The following is a 24,438-nucleotide window of genomic DNA, read 5'->3' on the forward strand; positions in this document are numbered from 1 at the left end:
GAGGAATGAGAATAAAGAGAATGAAGAGGGTACTAGATACATTGTCAGGGCTACGATAAAACCAGGGCTTGTGTGCGCGTGTGTATGCATTCATGATAAATATCTATAGAATCTATGTTTCTCTTGCTAATTCATGACATACAACCTGGCCTTGATTTTCTTTTAACTCCTCATCTACAATACTGCTTGATCCAAACTGTCAGCCATAGTACATTCATGCGTCCACTGTTCAGTAATTTGATTCTTTTACACATTTGGTTTCATTCATTCATTTGGCAAACATTTATTAACCACTTACTATGGATAAGTGCTGGACACTAAGAAGGCAAGAGGAGAACAGTATACTTTTGGAACCTTGAACTAGTCCCCAACACTCAACAGGTGGGTCTGAAGGGATAAATCATACCATCTTTTCTGTATGTTGAGCTGTTTTAACCAAAGCCATTGAAAGTCAACTATCAGCATTCCAAGTACCTTACCATTTAAAATATTTATTTTGCAAAGTGTTTTCTGAAAAGAAAAGTATTTCTATTGCAAACACATACACAGAGTGATAAATTAATTCACTGAATACCCTGTTTTTTTTTTTACAGCACTAAAACATCTTATATATTAAAAAGAATTGCCATGGAATATGTTATGAAAGTGTAAACTGCCATGTTTCAAAACTTACAGTTTTCAACCATGTTCTAAATACAACTGGAATGGGAAAAATATACTACAGGTTAAAAAGCATATTTTGTAGTTGCCTTACGCACACTAAGGAATCTGCAAACACAATCACTACAAGAAGAGTGACTCAGGTCAGAGTGCCCATCGATTTGATCGAGGCTGTTTTTTCTTATACGTAGCTAATACAGCATTATAAGGAATTCTTAGGTGAACAGTAGATATACATATGCGGAGGGGCATGTCTCTGTGTGTGTCTCTGTGTGTGGTGTGTTCTGTGGGTATGGTTGCTAGAATAGAAATAATAAGATAATCAAAATGAGATCAGGTCATTACTTTTAGACAAAGTATTAATTTTCAGACGCTGAAGCAGCCTCCAGGCAAACAACTAAATTATCCTGAAGTCTAGATAGAAAACAACAACAAGTGTTCGCATTATTGGCATAGTTTTAGGAAGAAGGAAAGGGGGAAAAAAGAAAAAGGCAAGAGAAAGGAAAAGGACCTCTATCGTGCAGTACTAAGTAACATGATTAAATCCTCACATGGAAACAATCTTCTGAAAGGGTATTTTGGTGTTTTTTTTTAACTTTTTATTCTATATTGGAGTATAGCTGCTTAATAATGTTGTGATAGTTTCAGGTGCACAACAGAGCAACTCAGTCGTACATGTACATGTCTCCATTCTCCCCCAAACTTCCCTCCCATCCAGGCTGCCATATAACATTGAGTAGAGTTCCCTGTGCTATAGAGTAGGACCTTGCTGCCCATCCACCTTAAATATAGCAATGTGCACACAGAAGTCTGAGTACGTTCAGAACACATCTCTGCATATTTCAGTTCTTCCATTTTGATTACACCAGTGATCACAGACCAGAAGAGAATAATCAAGGCTGGTGTTCCACAGGTTTCCTTAGGTTTCCTTTAAGAAGCAGAAAGAAAAGCACAGGTCTCATCTTAACCTGAGAGATTCATGGAACCCAACTCACTGTCTCAGCAAAATATTCCGGAGACATTTATTTTTGGTGGAGTAAACAGGGAGATTCTGGCGATTAGTGATGCCTGGTGTTTCTTCAAGAGATGCTGAGATTCCAAGTCCAGTTCCTGATAAAGAGCCTTCCCTAGGCTTAAAATATGCTATGAAACTAGGATGTTTAAGGGCAGAGACGGGGATTAGATGTTCTAAAAGCAAACATCCTTAAGTTAAAAACAAAGTATGTGTTCAGTGCTGAGAGTCAAAATTCTCCACCTTCTTGGAAAGAAACCGTAACAGAGATGGATTGATCTGTGATCTTTCTGAATTCTGCCAATTTGGTGTCAACAGCACAGTGAGTGATGACCAGGCTGAGAGCAGGCTGGTTTAGTGACTGGGGAGACGACCATGAGGGATACAGTTCATCTGTCCTGGAGGTCACTGCTCTGCTGCCTCACTCAGCACTGCTCTGAGGAGACACATGAAAGACATGAGTTACGGTGATGTTCACTGTAACTCCTCTCCTCACCTGCTGAGCCCAAGTCCACCCTTTTCTTGACCTATTGTGGAAATCTGATAGGGGGAACGGTGCCAGCTGTTGAGTGCAGAGGACAAGAAGAGGTGGCAGATGCATGCCACTGCATCTTACTAGTGATTCAGTTGCCTACAAAGGCAGTGAGAGACAGCTGACCCAGGGGGTCTAAGCCAGGCATCTCCCAAACCACGGATGGAGACGTTGGAGACCAGATTCCTCCTCTGCCATGGGGTCATGGTTCTGTGTACAGCATGGCACCTATACCACCAACCTCTCTAGGTTGCAGTTTCTTTCTTTGAAGAAAGGAAGAGAAAAAGACAGGTAGAGAGGAAGAAAAGAAGGAAGAGAAGAGAGAGAGGGAGGGATGGAGAAAGAGAGGGAGGCAGAAAGACAAAGAGAAATGAGGATGTATGTTGGAGGGCTTCCCTGATGGCTCAGATGGTAAAGAGTCTATCTGCAATGCAGGAGACCCAGATTCAATCCCTAGGTCAGGAAGATTCCTTGGAGAAGGAAATGGCAATCCATTCTAGTATTCTGGCCTGAGAAATCCCATGGACAGAGGAGCCTAGAGGACTACAGTCCATGGAATCCCAAAGAGTCGGACATGACAGAGTGATTAACACCTTCAGGTACATTCTCTTTCAGAGAGTTGTCCCTGGGTGTTAGGAGATAAAGAAGAGAAGGGAGAGAGGGAGGGATGGAGAGAGGGAGGGAGGTAGAAAGACAAAAAAAGAAATGAGGATGTATATTGGAATGGATGATTTCCACGGTATTTTCTTCTCTAATAATTCTATCGTAACTGGCTAAGACTGTAAAACAGAAGATCCCTAATATAAAGCCTGTTTGAAACCTAGATGCAGAATTCTTTGTACAAGTAATTTTTTTGGTGGGGGGGTGGTTCTCTGCCATCTGGAGAATGTGACACATGTCACATGATCCTTTGAGCTTCAGATTGCCAAGGTATATTTATGTTTAATTATAATAAAAATAAATGTTCAGACTAAAACTATTAGCAAGAAACTAGTCAATGGGAGGGCCAATTTGACTGAAGGCAAGCAGGAGATTGAGGAGGATGGATCTGTGTGGAATGGGCTGTTTCACTGCTGTTGTTGTTCAGTTGCTCCATTGTGTCTGACTCTTGGCGACCCCACCGACTGCAGCATGCCAGGCTCCTCTGTCCTCCACTATCTCTCAGAGCTAGCACAAACTCATGTCCATTGAATCAGTGATGCCATCCAACCATCTCATCCCCTGTCACCCCCTTCTCCTCCTGCCCTTAATCTTTCCCCAGGGTCTTTTCCAATGAATGAGCTCTTCATATCAGGGAGCCAAAATATTGGGAACTTAGCATCAGTCCTTCCAATGAATATTCAAGGTTGATTTCCTTTAGGATTGACTGGTTTGATCTTCTTGCAAGAGAGTCCAAGGGACTCTCAAGGAGTCTTCTCCAGCACCACAATTCAAAGGCGCTGAGCCTTCTTTCTGGTCCAACTCTCATATCCAACATAACTACTGGAGAAACCATAGCTTTGGTTTTTCACTAAACAGAACTTTGTTGGCAAAATGATGTCTCTGCTTTTTAATACACTGTCTAGGTTTGTCACAGCTTTTCTTCCAAGGAGCAAGTGTCTTTTAATTTCATGGCTGCAGTCACCATCCACAGTGATTTTGGAGCCCAAGAAAAGAAAGTCTGTCACTGTTTCCATTGTTTCCCCATCTATTTGCCATGAAGTGATGGGACCAGATGCCTTGATCTTAGTTTTCTGAATGTTGAGTTTTAAGCCAACTTTTTCACTCTCCTCTTTCACCTTCATCAAGAGGCTCTTTAGCTTCTCTTCACTTTCTGCCATAAGGGTGGTATCATCTGCATATCTGAGGTTGTTGATATTTCTCCCAGCAATCTTGATTCCAACTTGTGATTCATCCAGCCTGGCATTTCGTATCATGTGATCTGCATATAAATAATTCTCCAGGCCAGAATACTGGAGTGGGTAGCCGTTCTCTTCTCCAGAGGATATTCCCAACCCAGGGATCAAACCCAGGTTTCCCACAATCCAGGCAGATTCTTTACCAGCTGAGCCACCAGGGAAGCCCAAGAATACTGGAGTGGGTAGCCTATCCCTTCACCAGCGGATCTTCTGACCCAGGAATCAAAACAGGGTTTCCTACACTGCAGGCAAATTCCTTACCAGCTGAGCTACCAGGGAAGCCCTTAAGTTAAATAAGCAGGGTGACAATATACAGCCTTGACATACTCCTTTCCCAATTTGGAACCAGTTCATTGTTCCATGTCAGGTTCTAACTGTTGCTTCTTGACCTGCATACAGGTTTCTCAGGAGGCACTAAACTTGTGCTTCTGATTGTTTTTTGTTTTTCGGTGGGGGCAGGAGGGTTTCTACATAGACCCAGATTATAAAGCACCAAAAATGCAAATGATTGTTCTTTTTGAGTACAAACTACCCATAAAGGTTTTCTAAAATCGAAGAAAGAATATGGATACAATTAGTAAAATAAATATATAGCCATTTTTATGTAATTTATTCTAGGGATAGGTCCATGTCAAGGAAGAAGTAAGAACCAATAAGACCAAGAAGGACAGACTCACGGAGCCTGCAAGGTCTTTTATTTGTATTTTTTATTTTTTTGTATTTATTTATTTGGCCACACCAGGTCTTAGCTGTGGCATGTAGGACCTTTAGTTGTGGCATATGGGATCTAATTCCCTGACTGGGGATAGAATCTGGGCTCCTATATTTGGAGCATGGAGTCTTCTTAGCCCCTGGACTGCCAGGGAAGTCTCTCAAGGTCTTTTTAAATGAAGGAGTCTGATTTTTTTCTATATTATCATAAAGCAGGATGATATGTTATCTTTAGTGTTCTGTGTATCCTTTTTCTGACATGTTTCCTTCTGCTTGTTTTGCTTGTTTAAGGTTCTTTCCCTGGCATGGCTCAAGATTTTTTTTTTCTTTATATTGGTGATGAAGCTGTTCTATCTCAAGCTCTTCATTTGGCAACTGAGTAACTCCCTCATGCTTTTACACTGAGACAAAGGGTGAGTCACTCAAAGGGGCTCTGAGAGCCCTTGGAAGTGATATGGTCCAGTCTCATTACTGAGAAGGGTAAGGACTAGCTCAAGGTCATGCTATAAAAAGTTAAGAGCCAGCTTTGAAATTCAAATACAAACAAGAGATCATCCTTAACTTACACATCCTTTGGACATGTTACCTAACCAGCAAGGCATAAAATGAACAAGACATTCTGTAGATGATTTAAGTAAGTAACAAGTTCTAGGAATATCTACAAGAGTAACCACGGCCCATTAAAAGTAGAGCTATAATAACTGTCTACATAGGTCCATCCATTATAAAGTCCAGGAACTCAAAGCTATAATATTGTTTAATACCATTTAATCTTACCATGTTTAGTGTATTATACTTTTTTGCTGAATTTTATTGCCCTTTTGTTCAAACTGTGGGTTTTTCATTTTTATTGAACAATTAATAAAAGAATATTTCTTTTGTATCCATCTTAATCATGATAAGAAATAAATGTTCCAGACCTTTACAAACATTAATATGTAAATTCTATAAATCTCCAAAAAGGGCTTGAGTTAGGAAGAGCTATATGATTTGCAGTTGTTTCATGATGGTCAAATCATTTAGAAACAGACTCAAGATTAGTTACATATACCATGAATAACAATAGGACAGCTTTGTTTTTTAAAAAAAACAAACCACATTCATCCATTTAAGGATAAATGATTGTTGACCAAGAGCTTACAATTCTGTAGGCCCAGTTTCTGGGGGATCCTTTTCTTTGACATTGAGGACTATATTTACCCTAAACATCTATTATAAAATTGTGCATTGTTTGTTTATCCCTTAAAAAGAGTGCAAGCTGTGTCAGTGTTCCTGGGTTGAAGGGTAATTTAAATAAGCCCTTCAGTTTATGCTGCATACAAGGCGGCATTACAAGATCTAATCTTTTCTAAACCTGCTATGTTCTTCGGTTCAACAGAGCTTCCTAATTGTAGCTATTAGTTCCCTTTTTTTGTGGTCTGTTCTGTCAATAGACTATTGAGTGTTCAGTAAATTAAACCCGACCAGCAGCCAACACATCAAGACAGACGTTAAATCATAGCTTGGCTGCCCTTTTTCATTGTTAGTGTCTGTGAAATAGCTTTTACACACAGGGACAGGAGTTAACATGATGCACATTTGTGTCAGTCTCAAATTTCCATACTGTACAATCAGGTATGTGGGGGTTTTTTTCCCCTAAGCAACAGGTGTGTTCTTGGAACAAAGTTCAACCCCCACTTCTGGCTTATGGGAGAGGCAGCAGCTGCAAGCTTAATGTCAGTGACACATGGTTCTATAAGAGAGAAAAAATAAACTGCTTGTTCAATGTATTAAAGTCATGGGCAGATGGACAAAAGCTGCCTGCACTTTTCTTTGTGTTATAGAACCCGAGTCTACATTTTCAGATGACAAGTGTTTTTCTCTCTTTCTCTTCTCTTGCTTCCCTTCTTTCTTCTTTCCCCACCTTCCTTCCTTGTTAAAAAACTAACTAGTGAAAAACGCAAATTTCTTTAAGCATTATCTATTCATTATTGAGAATATTCCTTCGAGTCATGCTGTTTTCAGGCTGATGAGCAGGGAGAAGAAAAAACTTCATATAAATCAAGCTACACTTTATTGATAACTCTCTTCATTCTACAAAGAATTTAAAGGAACTGTTTACTCTGCAGCTTGAAGAGAATTACTTAGTATGCAGACCCTACATTTCTTAAAATGCAAAGTTAAATATACATATTTACAGGCTTCATTATTCCCCAGTAAAAGAACGCTATATAGAATTTTGTGACATTACTAATAAGAATTATAATGTACTGTGTACCTCAGAAGTATACATTATATATAATATAATGTCAATATTAATGGTAAGAATACTAATATAATAATTATTATAATAGTTTTCAAGAGAGTAACCTGTTCTTCAATTATTTAAGACTCTCTTTTAGTGTCTTGGGGCTGATACTCCATTTTATATGTTAGATTTCAAGTGTGATCATGAGCCTACACATCAGAAGCTCAGCCACCATGTGACTGCAGACCTGGTTTCTGTAAACATAGACATCAAGCTCAAGAACAAACCAGGGCAATTCTAGAGTTCTGTGATACATCTCAAGTAGGTCCTACTACACAGACTTTTCTAGAACTCCTGCATATCAGAGCTTCCTTTCTTTTGCCAGTGAGGATTTCAACAGGAATATTTAATAAAAAGGTCCATGAGACTGATCTTCATTTTCCTTAGATGTGATGAGCAAATACATTGCAAATGTGATGAGAAAAACACCTATTTAATTACAATTCTGGAACCAAGGGAATAATCTGAGTTGCCAGATCCCCTGGAAGACTGGTGTTGAGTGTTGCGTATAGCGTCTAATTGAAGAAGGAGCAAAAAGTTTTTTTTTTAAACTGCAAACCACAACTTTATTCAAGAATCAGATTTTCTGTGAGTCTATACTGAAAATGGTTTTGCTGGGATGCTCTTTTGCTGAGAAATCTATAAGCGGATGGATTTTGAATTCAATCCTCTGCAAGAAACAAAGGCAAATGAATAAAAAGAACTTGAATAAAATTTTTTTTCTTCTAGGTTGTTAATTGGTTTGGCTTTTACTTTCATTAAAAGGACGCAAACAATGTCTAGCCTCAGGGAAAATGCTAAAGATTTTTAAAATGTATAGAAAGTGTCTAAACTGGGAGGCTAGCCTAGATATCATTAAAAGTCTCTACCAATCCAGAGATTATCAAATTCTACAACTCTGTTTTTCCTCAGGCTGCAGTTTAAAAAAAAAATTGTGGTAAAATATACATAATGCAAAATGTATCACATTAACCATTTCTAAAGTATACAGTTCAGTAGCATTAAGTATATCCACATTGTTATGCATCAGACTGCCAGAATTTCTTCTGGAGTTTAGTCTGCATTGCAAAAGTAAAACAATACCTATTAAACAAGTTCCTGTTTTTATCCTTCCCTCCAGCCCCTGGCAACCACCATTCTACTTTTTGTTTCTGTGAGTATGACTACTCTAAATACCTCATATAAATGAAATCCTAAGTAACTTTTCTTCTTTTTCCGGCCATGTCGCATGACTTGTGGGATCATAGTTCCCCAACCAGTGAAAGTGCCAATTCCTAACCACTGGACCACCAGAATTCCCCAGTACAGTACCTTTTTATTACCTGGCTTATTTTACTTAGCATAACATCCTCAAGGTTCATCCAGGTTTTCATTGTGTGAGAATTTCCTTTTACGAAAGAATAATATTCCATTGTATGCACAGACCACATTTTGTTTATCCCGTCATCTGTCAACAGAAACTTGGGTTGCTTCCATGTTTTGGCTACTGCGAATAATGCTGCTATGAACATGGGTATACAAATATCTCTTTGAGATACTGCTTTCAATTATTTGGGGGTCTATATCCAGAAGTAAAATGGCTGGATCATATGATAATTCTGTTTTTAATGTTCTGCAGGACTGCCGTATTCGTTTCCATATGGGCCGCACCTTTTACAGTCCCACCAGCAGCACACAAGGGTCTCAATCCCTCCATCCTTCGCCAGCCCTGGTTATGACCATTATTTTAAAAATATTTTAATAGCAGTCAATCTTTCCACAGAATACAACAGAAGAAAGTACTCACATGGGTCTCCACGTCACCGGCCAGGATCCTACTTTTCTTCAAAAACTCAGCCACCATGCTGTTCATCAGCTTGTCGAAGGCCTCCACAGAGGGTGCCACACCTTTAGAAAAGAACATTGTGTTATTCCCTGGTAATTTAGTGAAAGCTGGAACTGCTTTGCCATAAGTAACAGTGTACTTACTTCTACACCCCACCTGTCCAAGTTCTATAATGACCTTGCAAATAGTTACCAAGATTATTCAGGACAATTAAAAGGTAATAATGAACTCTGGGCAAAGTAGGAAGACAGTTGATTTCACGCATTTATTTACTTCCCCCTTCACTTCCCAGGGGAAGAGCGACATTGAGGGTAGGTGTAAAAATGACCGGTGCGCTAATCCACAGTGAATTCTGATCTGCTAAATTACTCTTAAGCTAAAGTGGCAATGGCCCAACCCGAGGTGCTCTGTATTTCTTTCCCTGACTTTTCACTAAAGAAACTTTTGTCTAAGTCTCTGACTGCATCTCTAATATTGAGAAAGATAATACTGACAAATTTAGCAGTACAGCCTATTAAGATTCAAAGTCAAACTTAGGAGTCCCATTCTTATACTGGACAGAAATATCCAAGCTCATAAATGCATAGGATAAACTTCCTTTCCTCTCCCTGTTTCCCAGTTGCCCTTTCCACAGGCCCAGAGAGTGATGGAAACAGTTGTTCAGAGTTCCCTGCATCTACTTCTAAGTCTCACTTCTAAGCAGGGTATTGAAGCTGAGTTATCATCCTAAGTTTAAAATGCAGTATGTACCAACTTCTATAACATAAAAGAGGTGCAAACCCAAAGATTCCTTATGGATCCATTTGGAAACAGATAAACCTGTTTACTGCCGTGGAAGAGGTCTGAGGGGTCTCTGCCTAGTGTTTAAAGTGGGAAAAGGTTTTAAAATGTGATGGAGGCCTCTACATAGCAGAAGGGACAATGATAAAAGGGAATATTTTTCAATTTCCTTCCATCACTCAGCTCTGCCCACACCTCCTCTGGGCAGCCTTTAATGACCTGTCTTTCTCCCCAGTCTTCGTCCTTTGAGCATCTCTTAATCAAAGCATTTGAGGCCCAGAATAGTAATGCATCGAGACCAAAGATTTTTGGAAGATTTAGGACTATGTATAATTCATCTTAGATTCCCCTGCATCTACCACAGTACTTGTCAATTGGCAGGAATGAAAATATTTCTTTAAGTATTGAGCCTAACTTACCTGATTGTCAAAGTGAGCAAAAAACACATCATAAAACACAACATAACACCAGTCTCTTAGGGCAGTTCTTTGATCTGTGCATACTATGGATCTGTAATGAACTGGCTCCTTCTACAAATGTCTTTTTAAATTAAAAAAATTAATTTTAGTTATAACATCATTGTAATGATGGTGTTTACATTTAAGGTGAAAAGATTGTCCTTAAGGATTTGTTAAAAATGAAATTTAGAAAATTACCAAAGCTGACTAATTCAGAAGAAGTGGAAGTGATGTTGTTTTAAGATAAGACAAGATTTTAAGGATGGACATCATTCAGACCTTTTACTAATTATCCTACTAACTAAGTACCTGTCTTCATTTCATACTGTCAACAGGATAGTAAATTGCTGGCTAAGTTTTTTAAGAGAACTTTAATAATCAGTTTGGAATGACTTGTTATACTAGAAACTGTGTTTAAATATTTAAGTAATTTAATTTAAGTATATGCCTTCCAAATTTGCTTAGCTTATTAATTTTCCCAGGAAATTCTTTTTCTATGAAGAAAGTGAAAAGAGCAGTCTAGTACCTCTTTGTGTAAGTGAGGTTTGAATTACTGGAGTTTCTTTTTTCCTTAACTCAGCAACACTACACAGCCTCCTGGGAGTTGGAGTTTATTTTATGTATTCACAGGCTTTATATTTGTGGGTAGCAATCTCAGAAATGCCTTTTGATCACCTGATGCCAAAGGCATAAGGAAACAAAGTTACTGAAGAGAACGTGAAAATATTTCCTTACAAATAAAGTCTATTGAATCTCATATACCAACTGTATAGTTAACAAAAAGAAGCTTAAAATGAAATCATAGATGTGTTTCATTTGATGCGGAAAAAACTTACAGGCCCCTGGCAGCCTTCCTTTAAACAACATCCCCTTTCAATTCATTCAAAGCATTTTAATTTTCATTATGTTTGAGGGGTAGGGAGGGGGAAAAAACCCAGCCTGTGCATTTGCGTTCACACAGTCATTTCTGTCCCAGGGCATGTAATGCAAGGCACAGCTCCAAATACGCCTGAAATTCTAGAAGCACCAATGTGGATCTTGCCCAGTGAAAGCTTTTTTTTTTTTTGAAGCCCCCTCTTCCCCAAGGCTTTTCTCAAGCCCCAAAAGACTGACAAAATTCAAAATGGGTCAGATAAGGAGGAAATGGGTGTGAGACAAGAACAGAGCTGCCAGATTAAATACAGATTGTCCATTTAAATTTGAATTTCAAATAAACACTGAATAAATTTTTAGAGGAAGTATGTATCATGCAGTATATCCCATGCAGTATTCAGAACACACTTCTACCAAAAAAAAGGCAGTTTGTCTGAAATGCAAGTTTAACTGGGTGTCTTGTATTCTTATTTGCTAAATCTGCAACCTTAGACAAAAAGAAGTTGGAAAAATTACTGCAGATAACAGAGTTGGCCATGCATAGTATGTTAACTTTTTACATGTTTGATCACATAATTTTTTAAACTCTTTTTTTAACTTTTTAAAAATGTGTGGCATTAGCATATAATTTTAAAAACATATTTGGTGAGGAACGGTAAATGTAAAGCAATGTGATGTGATCATGCTACCTTGAAATACTTGGTTTCACATCAGATTCTCTTCCTTCAAAACTGCAGTTCTTATACTTAATGACTTGTTCTCTTTAAAATTAAAAGGTACAGAATGATAATTTCTTCCAATTTACAGTCTAATTGAGAACATTAGCTTCTTTTTGGTAATGACTTAGATAATATATTTAGTCACTGAATGTGGAAGAGCAGTATAAACACTGAAATGAAAGAATAATGACATTCAGCTCATGGATTGTGCTGTTAACAGGCACAGATAGAGCTAATTTTTGTGGACTGTGGATTGAGACTTTCTTTTTCTCTTTTTTGGGGATCACTTGCATCTGGTTAATGTCATGGTCACAGAGAAAGAAGAAGTTCACAGAAATGTTCCATGAGAACCCAATGATGGGAACAAAGTTAAGTGACCCACAAAGAGACCAAAAATGACAACTGTGTAGTCCTACCTCCGTTGACACCGTTAACTTCCCCGCAGTCCCCAGGAGGTCTGTGTGACCCTGCAGACAACAGCTCCAGTCGGCCGACAGCCCGCTCCAGTCTTTCCATGAGCCCCTGCATTTCTGCCATCCTAGGAAAATGAAGGCACAAATGGAGGCCATGTGAGCATCAGGGAGGATTAGCAAGCTGACACCATTAAACTTAACAGCAGCGAGAAGGAAAATAAAAATTATTCGGAATGGCTATGGCTTTAATTACTTAGAGAGTATTTTTACATGTCAGGGAAATAGATGAAATTCAAAAAAACATAAAACTCACAGCAGAATAAAAACTAATTATATTGAGATTATTTTATTTTCTATTCAATTCAGGGATGTTTATTTATTTATTTATTTATTTTGCTATTAAAATTGGTATTTACAGAGTATGCAATAATACAGGAAAAATATTTGAGTTACTACTCTGAAAAAAAATCAGAATATAAAAAATACATATAAACAGAAAACCCCTACAATGTAGAAAAAAAATTTTATAAGAGAAGATTATACATAGAAACACCAGTGTTCAACATGGGTGATGGGACCATAGATATTTTTCTCCTGCCATTACCAGGTATTTTCTGAATTGTATGTAATTAACAATAAACCCCAATTTTAAAAACAAAAACACTGCAAAATCCAGTTGAGATTTTTGCATAGAGCAAATTCAAACAGTATGTAAGAGAGTATGCTGGAACACTGTGAGTGGAGTATGTCAGCGTCAGGTCAGACTCAGACTTTTCATTGCTCCTTACCAGCAAACTTGAAAATGCTGTCCCAAAATGTTTTTCAAATAACAGTTTATAACCACGGACTATATAATATTTGACCCACTGAAAAACACCCACCTTGGCTCCCAAAAGAAGCTCTGAGAATACTGTGTGTGTGTGCTTAGTCACTTAGTTGTGTCTGACTCTTGCGACCCCATAGACTGTAGACTGCCAGGCTCCTCTGTCCATGGAATTCTCCAGGCAAAAATACTGGAGTGGGTTTCCATTTCCTTCTCCAAGAGATGTTTATAAGAATCATATTGCAATACACAAATATTTACTCTCTTTATACCGTTATCATGTGTCTCCATGTATGCTTCTTTATTCTAAGATAAATTGATATATAACATTTACTTAAAAGCCTGTGAACCATTGCACTTGAAAATATGTGGGTTATTTTCAAATATCTTTTGATATTGATTTCTAACATAATCTCATAGTGATAAGAGAACAGACTCTGTATGATTTCAATACCTTCAGACCATGAAAATTTTGTGTCTTGTTTTTATGTCCCCAGATATGTTCCAGTGTCTCCTAGTTTATAGTCTATGGGGACTTGAATAGAATTTATATCCTACTATTGTGTGAAAATTGTATAAATCTTAATTATGTTGAATTGGTTCATGGTGCTTTTCAGGTCTACTATATCCTTCTACTTTTCTGTGTATTTGTTCTGTTAATTTTTGAGAGTTTAATATTCAAACTCCAACTAAAAATCTCAATTTATCTACTCAAAAAATAATTGTAATATATAGGAACTGTATGTAACCGTGTTCTATATTTTCCAAGTCTCCTATAAATGTGCTATCATACATCCATAATTTTAAAAATAAGGAAAAGAAAAAAGCCCATGAAAAAAAAAAAAAGCCCATGAACATATATCTCATAATTAACATTACCAACGTTCCTACTAAATGGTGTCAACATGTTTTATCTATTTCCAATAATTCTGTTAAAGTATAGTTCTACAGGGGACACTAAACCCAGTGATAACTCTTGCTTACTCAATTATCTTAAACCAAAGAGCCCAGCACAGAAGAAGTATGCATTTATCAAACTGTATCATTTGGCAACAGATGCCATTCCCTTTAAGAGTTAACTGTCTTCTACTTATTATCATCGGTTTCAGTGTTTTTGTAGATGAATTGTTTTAAATTAAATTTTTTTAATAGTGTAGGTTTTAGTTTAAAATTATAAGAATGAGAGAACATCCCTGGTGGTCCAGTGATTGGGAGTCTCCCTGCCAGTGCAGGGGACACAGGTTCAATATTTGTTCCAGGAGGATTCCACATACCACGGGGCAACTAAGTCTACGTGCTGCAGCTAGAAAAAGCCCATGCACAGCAACGAAGACCCAGCAGAGCCAAAAATAACAATAAAAAATACATGAATAAATAAATAAAATAATAAAAATGGTTATTTCTATTTTCCGCTGGTTATTTTTAGAAAAAAATTTAGATTTTGTTGGGGTTGTTTTTGGACACATGGATCTTTAGCTACCCAGCACTCCTGGCTGGGATAAATTGGTTTCGAAGCTAAGGGACTGAGAATAAAAGTGGGCTGCAAATCTACCCTTCCTGCTTCCAAACAGATCTTCGATAGCTACACTTAGTGTACATGCGTGTGCGTCCTCAGTCGCTCAGTCCTGTGTCTGAGTCTTTGCGACCCCATGGACTGTAGCCCGTCCAGGCTCCTCTGTCTATGGAAGCTCCCAGGCAAGAATACTGGAGTGGGTAGCCATTCCGTCTCCAGGGGATCTTCCTGACCCAGGAATCCAACCTGGGTCTCTTACACTGGCAGGCAGATTCTTTCCCACTGAACCACGAGGAGGCCCACACAGGACATACTTTAAAATTACTGGCCCTGGAATGTAATGTTATTAAGGCCACCTCTGATGAACCCAATCTAATTTGGCCAGGTTCATCAGATTCAGGTATATGTACCATAACTGACCATAACAACCTATGACTGTTTTGGGCAAAATCAGGCTGCTGCCCCAGACAGAGGGGCATGTCTCATCTTAATCAGCATCCGGACTTCTCACTCTTTCTTTTTAAGTCTTTATTGAGGCTGTTACAATATTGCTTCTGTTTCATGTTTTGGGTTTTTGGCCATGAGGCATGTGGGATCTTAGCTTCCGGAGATTAAACCCACACTCCCTGCACTGGAAGGCAAAGTCTTAATCACTGGACTACCAGGGAAGTCCCACTTCTACTCTTTTTTTTTTTTTTTTTATTAAGATATAATTCACATACCACAGAATTTACCCTTTAAACTATCCAAATCAGTGGTTCTTGGTACATTCACAAAGCTGTGCATTGATCACCACTTTGTAATTCCTGTTTGTCTGATTTTTTTTATTATTATTTTAAAAAGTAGAAAACCAAAAGTATAATTTTCATTCAATAAATATCATTCGATCCTTAAGCAGCTTTGTTGCAGAAAGTGAAGTCCGTGATTTTAGATTATTTTCGGTTTAGAATCAGTTTTCACACAGTTTCAATAATTGCAGCAATTTCCTTGAATTGTCTGTAGAAATTCTGAAACTGTGGGATTGTCATTTCAAAGGACTTGTTCTTCACTTGGCCTGAATGATCTGCCACTTTCAGCATCACTGCAACATAAGGATACTTAAGAGATCTGCAACTGTCACAGCTCACAGCCATACCCAGCTTCCACTGAAAATCTATGAGCTGGTTGGTGACCTTGGACTTAGCATCCAACTGGGGCTCACCGGAATCCTCCATAACACGGTTCAGGGATCCCACCATCCACTCAGGTGGTCGCTCCCAGGACCCACTTCTACTCTTATGAACTTTCCAAGTATCATTTTGAGCCAAAGAAGACTAGCATGCTCATACACCAGAGACAACACTTCCCCAGAGTGTGGAGAAATTTTATTGCTCTAAGATGTGTAAATATTTTCCACTGCTTCTGGGAACCAGGTAAGGCATTCTCTTTTGTATTTTGTATTCCATTAGTTCTGAGCGTAAGCATAATAATAACATGCCACTGCCAATTTTTAACAGCGAGGTTATACGTATCGAAACACGTGGATGGCTCTGTAATTCTGTGTCCCAAATGTCAGATGGTCACCAGATACGGAAAGGGGAGTTCACTGTCTATTTTGGAAAGTCATCTCCTCTGAAACTGCCAGCAGCTACTCTTTCAAAATATGGGGCAGTGTTCTGTGTGCAGCTGAAATCAGCATCTAATCCCAAGGGGATTCAAAATTAGAATTTTCTCATCTATTCTTTTCTTCAACGTCAGAGCTTTTGCTTCCCTCGCAATTGAAAAAAAAAAAAAAGAGGAGGGAGAAGAAATTTATTTGAGCTCTTTACGTAATCTAACAAGGGAACTGGGTATCCTGTAGGTGGGTGAAGGCCAACTGAGAAATGATAAAAGTCCCTGGATCTTTTAATAGTTGCCCATCTGTTCACAGTTATCTATGTTCCCTGTTACTCAACGTGCCAAATGTTACCACCATGGACCTAGCCCGTGATACAAAAACAATGTGTTTGCTTTGTTAGCAAGGTCTCTCTGCCCCCCAATGGGGAAGCACCAACCACCCCCAGTCGCTCCCAGAGCTGTTTGGGAAGGCCTGGGACATTTCACACATAGGATTGCTGTCCCTGACGGTGGCTTAATCAGCCTCCCTGACAAGATTCAAACTCACACTATCTCACAGTACTCCATATGTTGAAAGACAACAGGAGTGAGCCCATAAACTGCAGGGCCGGGCAGATTGGTGTGGAATGCAGTCTAAAAGCGAATCAGATGTCACTTCATGTAAGATCACCAGGAGCTGAAGTCTGGCCATGGCCTCTTAAGAGGTCAAAACACTGCTCATGCAAGGAAGCTGGAAAGATGCCTCTGGGTTTTAAATTTTAGAGAGGTATCTAAGAGACATGCAGAACAAATAAAAGAAAGACGACACCAGGATATCAAAAATACACATGAGCATTCCCAAGGCAAATGACGGAGTCCAAGACGGCTGTGCTCTCTTCTCCTCCTCACTCCCCCCCACCCCCTCACTGCCCCATGCCACACACACACACACACACACACACACACACACACACACACACACACACACACACACACACTTCCCCCACATGCTGCCCTCAGCTGGCAGCTGGGCTCTCAAGAATGAAGAAAGGACAGAGCTACAGATTCTCCACATTCCTCCCAGGCAGTTCCATTTGCCTTGGTTCTCCAAAGTGGATTTAGCCACGTTCAGATGAGGAGGTGGAGAGCCAGGAACTAAGAATTAGGCTGAGGAAGCGGAGAGGATGGTCAAAGCGAATGTAGGCAGCAAGGTCAGAGAAAGGAATGTGTCAGGGCCAGGTGGACAGACAGATGAGCCTGGATCAGGAAGCCAGCAGAGGAGGGGGACAGGGCAGAATGGCTGAACTTAAGATATTCTAAGAATCTGAGGAGAAGCAAAGAGAAACTAGATACACAGGACAACCCAGAGACTAGCTTAGACAATACAGCTCAAACTTGGCCTCCACATTTTCTAGTCATTCTATTCAAGTAGAAGCCAACTCTAAGTTGAAGTTCCCCTATAACCTACAGCTTACAGAGAAGCAGCACAAACATTTGACCAGAGAGTGAGGATGGGTAGGAAAAAAAAGGGAGAGGAACATGGAATTTCATGACTGTCTCTTTTGAATGTTTAGGAAATTATACTTGAGATGAATTTTAATTTCTTATTTTGTATTAATTTTTAAGTATTTTAAGTTTCTTTATAATGGGAATGGTAACTCATCCTTATCATTTTTTCTTATCTGAATTACCCCTTACTTTTTAAAAAGTTTTTTACTTTTTATCAAAGAATGCACAGAATGTAAAGAGTCAATAGTTCTACAAGGCTTATCACAAAAACCAAAACAGTCCCCTGAATGCCTTCTTCCATTCTTTGCCTTAAGAGTCAACCATGTTCAATTATTTCAGCTGTCTCTTTTAGCAATTACCTCCTTATCTCTAGGTAGCGTGGTTCTATCTCTACATCTTGTTTATTTTCTTCAGTTTTAGGCATTATCCCTGAATTCCCTCCAGAAACATGAGGGTTTACTTTTCTCTTGCTTAATCTCCACCAGCACATCCACGCACATTTCCTCTTGTCCCATCCTCCCAACAGCATGATATCACAATTTTTCTGTGACTCGTCATCAGTGTTAAAACAATTATGACTATTCACAGCTGAGTCATGAGTTATGCTAAGATCGTGTTCCATTTTTTGCACAACCTGTTTTCCTACAGCCACGATGTTCAGCTTCTCAGTTTTCTTTATACTTAATCACTCATCTCCAAGCTTTTCCCGGAGTTGAATAAGTCTCCTTTCCATAGGGCCAAACACACTCTGAATTGTCCTAGCTTTTTCTTTTCATAGGCATCTCTTCTGGAGAATCACTCCAACTGCAAGACTGCTCTGCAGGCCTGCTACACACCTGTCACCTGGGGTCTGCCTCTGCCTTCACTCTCCCTACTCCCCCTCCAGTGCAGTATCACCTGCTTCTTGGATTTTACATCTTCCTCTTTCTTGAGATACTTTCTTAACTGGGAAGAGTATTACCCTCGAAAACATGTACATGAAAGGGCAATTTTTTTGAGACCTTACCAGTCCGATAATATCTATATTTTGCCCTCACATGTGACTGCTGGTTTGGTAGAGTGTAGAATTCTAGGCTGAAAATTTTCCTTGCAATTTTAAAGTTTTCACTCCATTCTCTTCTAGCTTCCTAGACAGCTGCTGAGATGTCCAAAGCCATTCTGATCCTTCTTCCTTTGGATGTAGTCTGTGTTTTCCTTTCTGGAGGAAGTTTATGGGATCTTCTCTTTATCCCCAGTGTTTTGAATTTTCATGATGATGTGCTCTGTTGTTGATCAAACATTTTTTTCCCCAAATATTTTCTTATCAATGATTTTCAGGATTGTAGAAAAGATTGGAGAATGAACAATGCATAGAAGAACAATGCCTATAGTTTGTCTCTGGGTGAGTTAATAAAACAAGTCTATTTGTTTTCAAATAAAGAAGTTGGCATTCTAAATATTTAAACAATTCAAACTTCTCTTACATCAACTGCATACATTTACAAAAACTTCATGCACCTCAGTAAGAATATAGCTAATCAGTATTTTCTCATATACTGTCTTGGAATAATAAGGTGTTCCGGAGACAGTTTCCTGGGAGGAAAGGTAGCTGTCATTGTTTTTATTTACTTATTTATTTTTAGATGTGCTGGGTCTTCGCTGCTGTGTGGTCTTTTGTCTAGTTGTGGCAAGCAGGGGCTACTGGACAGTTGCAGTTTTCGAGCTTCCCATTGCAGTAGCTACTCTTGTTGCAGAGCACGGGCCCCAGGATACACGGGTTCACTAGTTGTGGCTCCGGCGCTCTGGAGCACAGGCTCAATAGCTGTGGTGCACAGGTTTAGTTGCTCTGAGGCATGTGGGGTCTTCCCAGACCAGGGACTGAATTTGTGTGTCCTGCACTGACAGGTGGATTCTTTACCACTGAGCCCCCAGGGAAAGCTATTATTGTTTAAAAATACTATTTTTCTCCTCATTGGTCATCTTATAAAACCAATTGTTAAATTGCAGATATTTCGTTCCTAATATTATCTAACTTTAGGTCTTCCCAGATGGTGCTAGTGGTAAAGAACCCACCTGCCAATGCAGGGAGATGGAAGAGACAGTTTTGATGCCTGGGTTGGGAAGGTCTCCTGGATGAGGGAATGGCAACCCACTCCAGTATTTATGCCTGGAGAATCCCATGGACAGAGGAGCCTAGTGGGCTACGGTCCATAGGGTCGCAGAGTCCAACATCACTAAAGCGACTTAACACACACACACACAGTCCAATTTTATGTCCAGTGTCCAATGTTATGCCAATAGTACAATGGCTACACTTAAAACACTAGGAGAAACAGTATTCCTATCCTTTTTTCATAGTGGTTTCCAGAATGGGAGAGCTCCCTATACTTTTTAACCTTTTTATAAAGTCTCAGTTGTTTTGCTCATCTTTAACTGGGGTAGTATAGAGGGGGTCTGGCTTTGGAGTTATTAGCTGGAGGACTTTAGGAAAAGAGCTTAATTTTACTTTAGTTACCACCTGTACATAGGATTGCTATAAACAAGCATGCCAAAAGATAAAAAGTCTGGCACGAGGTCAGTGACAGACATGTCAACTACTGTCATGAAAATCTCCCATCTCACCTTGCTCTCATGAGAATAGTTAGCCTACATATTGCTACATTAAGCTGTCGTGAACTTGAAACACTGAGCAATCATCTAGAAGATCTAAACAATGGAAATGACTAGCTGAAAACTTCAGGTCAATACACCTTTATCAATATTTTTTTCAACATTTCACTTTCCTCTGTCCATGTACTTATTCCTTCAACATTTCTAAAAGACGTTTTCTCAAGTCTATGTGTAATGGTTACTTATAAAAACAAAAATTTTGCTGTGTAATTAGTAATTTTGTAGTCACAAAGTTTCCCCCCACCCCAAACATTTTTATATGACTTTTGCTTTCAGTTCGTCCTCTGAGGACATAAGCACAATCTCTGTGGAACTATTTTTTTGGGGGGGAAAAAACCCTCTTTCATCCTTCCTATTTTCTCAATCAAACCATCTTATGTTTGGTGGCAAGGGGTCTGCTAAGTTTCTAGCTACTCAGTCCAACCAGTTATGAAAAGCTGCTTCCGTAGCTACCTTGAACATTAACATCCCATGGCACAGAGGAAGTAGTGAAAAGCCCAGAATAACAGTCTATTTGTCTGTATTAAACACTTGGTATCTACGAGACAGACTGCTGAATGCAAATGCTGCCTCATGCCATCTTTTCTGCTAACACATGTATACCTTGCCTCAAAAGCATGGACTGAGGTCGTATCTCACTTTCTTTGTATCTCCCACTGAGTCTGCATGCTGCTGGGTGCATGGAGAATTCTATAAATATTTTTTGATTGACTAATTAATTGGCTACCCCTCACTGCCTTTCCCTCGCCTGCGCACTCACTGGCATAATCCTAGATCAGGCGGAAAGCCAGATTTTCGCACAAGATATTTCCATTTAAAAGGAGACACAAGATTAGTTTTTCCTACGGAGACCTACAGTGGCTTCCTCCCATGACATGAAAGAGCACACCTGCTCCCTCCAACGTGAAACCTTTGGGTTTTCCATAGTTCTTTTTGCTGTTGTTGTTTTGTTTGCTTTTTAATTTTTGGTTGCACCCTGTGGAATGCGGGACCTTAATTCGCTGACCAGGGACCAAATCCATGCCCCCTGCATTGGAAGGGAGAGTCTTAACCACTGGACCACTGGGGAAGTCTCTCCATAGCTCTTTTTCTTTAGGTCTTCAAATTTTTAAAAAACTCCATATTGTCTATACAGTTTTATAAATTTCCCACAGCAAGTTCATAAAACAAATAAATACTCCTTTGGTAACATTTTCAGGTTAATAAAAGAGCCAAGTCTTCTGGGTTGCTGGTTTAAACATCTCACTAGGCCAAAGATGCAGAAATAATGGTGTGGAGTTTCTCCTCTGTAAGAGAAACCCAGATCCAAGGGATTTCAAAGATTATGAGCCTAAGATTAAATAGAAAATAGACTTGAAGTGACAGGAAATTGAAGACTTTCAAACTTTTTCTTATGGTAAGGCTGGGCAGTTGGCTTTTATGTGAGCTCTCTGCAAACAATATAAAGTCACAATGGACTACTTTCTCTATAAATCCACCCAAATTCAAAAATATTTGGTTAACTATCATCACACCAGACTTTCCTAGATTGTGGTTTCTCTTTATTGAGACTATTGAGACAATTATCTTTGTTCTTTCCTCTGTAAACTACCAATCACTGGGCGAAGTGATCCTGTGGTTCACTATTACTAATTAGGGTAATGGTATATACGGAAGAAACAAACCATGGTATTATTCATCCGTTCATTGACTGGCTCATATGCTGTATCATTAATCAAGATAGTCCCCACTATCTGCTATGAAAATACTCACACCTAAAAAATCAAGAACGATTAAAATACATCCTGCCAGCCATAGTGGTAGGAGGCTGCAAGCAGACACTGCTCAGTCAAGTCAGGGAGTTGTTCCACTATGAGACACACTCACATTGTCAGGGTACCTGCCTTCATCTTTCCCTTAGTCTCCAAAGGGACCGTCTGGAGCCAGTTTCTCACCAAACAGCAAAAAAGTCACCATTTTTATTATTTTTTAAATATGTATTTATATTTTTTATCTGGCTGCACCGGGCCTTAGTTGCAGCACGTGGGATCTTTCAGTTGAAGCATGTGGGATCTAGTTTCACAACCAGGGTTTGAACCTGGGTCCCCTGCATTTGGAGTGGGAGTCTTAGCCACTGGACCACCAGGGACGTCCCAAAGCCACTGTTTTCTTTTTACTGCAAAGAAGTTTCAAGAGTCTCTGAGCTCTGAAACAGTGGAATCAGAAGAGGAGAGATCAGAAAGTTACATGAATAAAAGAACACTTTAAATTTTTCACAGAACTGGAGAAAATACTTATGATCCTGATTAGCCAACGGATTCCTATAAAGCCTCTAACAATATTCCACTGCAGAGAAAAAATCAAACAAGCAAACTTCAGCTTGATTTTCAAAAGGCCCTCACCCTTCCTCTACACCTCACCAGGTTCCTAAGAGTCCATCAGCAAGACAACTCACCCCTTCCCAGACACAGCCCCCAGCCCTTCTATACCACAGTCCTGCCATTTCCACTTTTCCCAGGGCCCCTTCAGGCTCTGCTGCACCCAATCTTCCAATCCCAACCCTGTAAGAGGTCATCCCTCATTCTACACATCAGAGACAACCTTCCTTGAAGTGCTTCCTGTCATGTCCACCAAATCCAGAGTGGGATACAGAAGGACTTCATAAACAAACCACATAGAGAAATGACCTCCCCAGCCCATTTGCCCACTCCACACTGTGGCATCACTCCCCGGAACCATCCCTGTTCAGTCTATGAGCATAAATACTTCTCTAAGTTGGAATCTCTGACAATGAGAGGCTAAGACTCGTAACTTGACATAGTGGACAAAGTATTTTCGGCATCAGAGAATCTTAATTTGAGACCCAATCCCTTCATTGACAACCTGTGTGACTCTGGGTAGGTCTCAGTTTTCTCAGTTCCAATACATGAACTCATTCCTTCCTCTTCATTCGGACTTATGATAATTGTATGTGTCTTGAGCAGAGTTCCTGGGGCTACACATATGGATGAGACACAGATTCTATTTTCAAGGCATCATGATTTCCTTGGGGAGCAGACAGTTTGGCTGTTGAGGACAGCTGGCCCTGAAGGACACCAGGACAACAGGGAGCTGGGCTATTTCAGCAGAAGGGAGTCCAGTGGAATCAGAAACCATGTGGGACGTATAACTATATCCTGAAGGCTGGTGCTGTGCCCTGACTCGGGGTGGTGGGGCTGGGTGAGGACAGAGACATAAAATCACAGACTCTGAATGCTGACTGGGACCAGAACAGACCCCTAACACATTCTTTTCCTGAAGCAGGTGTTCCCTTAGCTAAACATGAGGTAAGGACCTTTTGCTGGAGACCTTTTGCTCTCCCTTCCCACCCACTTTCTGCACTCCTATGCTACTGAGCTTTCTATTCCTGAGCTTTTCTATTTGCTGTCGTTTTGCTCTGCTGAGGCCATGGAGGAGGTCGAGGTCAAAGAGATGCTTCTAGGAGGTCCCCCCAGGGCCACATTCTAGCACTGGGAAAAGAAGAAAAATGGAGTCCCCACTGGCCAGGCTACCAGGGCCCAGGCAGGGTTTCCAGGGACCTTTTGTTCCTCCTTAAAGTAAATGTACTGTTCGCCTCATACCCAGAATACATAAAGAACACCTAAAACTCAATGAGAAGACAAGTACACCAACTTAAAAGTGGGCAAAATATTTAAAGAAACATTTTCCCAAAGAAGATATGCAAATAGCCAACACTGCCTATAAAAACACTCAAGATCAACACCAGGAAAATCCTCATCAAAACCACAATGACACCAGGTTATCTTTTCTATCTGTAACCACCAGGTTATACCTTCACTAGGGGAAGTGAAAATACCCACTAAGATGGCTACAATCAAAGAGACAAATAATATCAAGTGCTAGTAAGGTTGTGAAGAAACTGGAACCTTCCTACATTGCTGGTGGGAATGTAAAATAGTGCAGCTGCTGTGGAAAAAGGTTGGAAGTTTCCTAAAAAGTGAAGCACATTTTTACCATACTGTTCAGCTATCCCACTCATCTTTACCTACTTAAGAGGAATGAAAACATGTATCCAGAGATGGCCCTGGTGGTCTAGAGGCAAAGACTCCCTGCTCCTAATGCAGGGGGCCTGGGTTTGATCTCTGGTCAGGGAACTAGATCCCACATGCCATAACTAAGACCCAGTCAAATAAATAAACACTAAAAAAAGAAAAATGTGTTC

General features: G+C 39.7%; 2 protein-coding genes across 2 annotated transcripts in view; both read right to left on the reverse strand.

Annotated features, from left to right (window-relative positions):
• CAP2 (cyclase associated actin cytoskeleton regulatory protein 2) overlaps positions 1-24,438 on the reverse strand; it is a 134,318-nt gene that overhangs the window by 97,623 nt on the left and 12,257 nt on the right. The window contains exons 2-3 of the mRNA XM_061147562.1: positions 12,172-12,293; positions 8,887-8,987 (exon numbers count right to left, since the gene is read on the reverse strand). Coding sequence (XP_061003545.1) covers positions 8,887-8,987; positions 12,172-12,292 — 222 coding nt within the window. The 5' untranslated portion in view covers position 12,293. The remainder of the gene's footprint in view (positions 1-8,886; positions 8,988-12,171; positions 12,294-24,438) is intronic.
• LOC133059189 (COMM domain-containing protein 6-like) lies at positions 15,284-15,765 on the reverse strand. The gene has a single exon (XM_061146213.1). The coding sequence runs from the start codon at positions 15,740-15,742 to the stop codon at positions 15,461-15,463; it is 282 nt and encodes a 93-aa protein (XP_061002196.1). The 5' UTR covers positions 15,743-15,765; the 3' UTR covers positions 15,284-15,460.

Source organism: Dama dama, chromosome 7, assembly GCF_033118175.1.
Source record: "Dama dama isolate Ldn47 chromosome 7, ASM3311817v1, whole genome shotgun sequence".
In the NCBI taxonomy this organism is placed as follows: domain Eukaryota; kingdom Metazoa; phylum Chordata; class Mammalia; order Artiodactyla; family Cervidae; genus Dama; species Dama dama.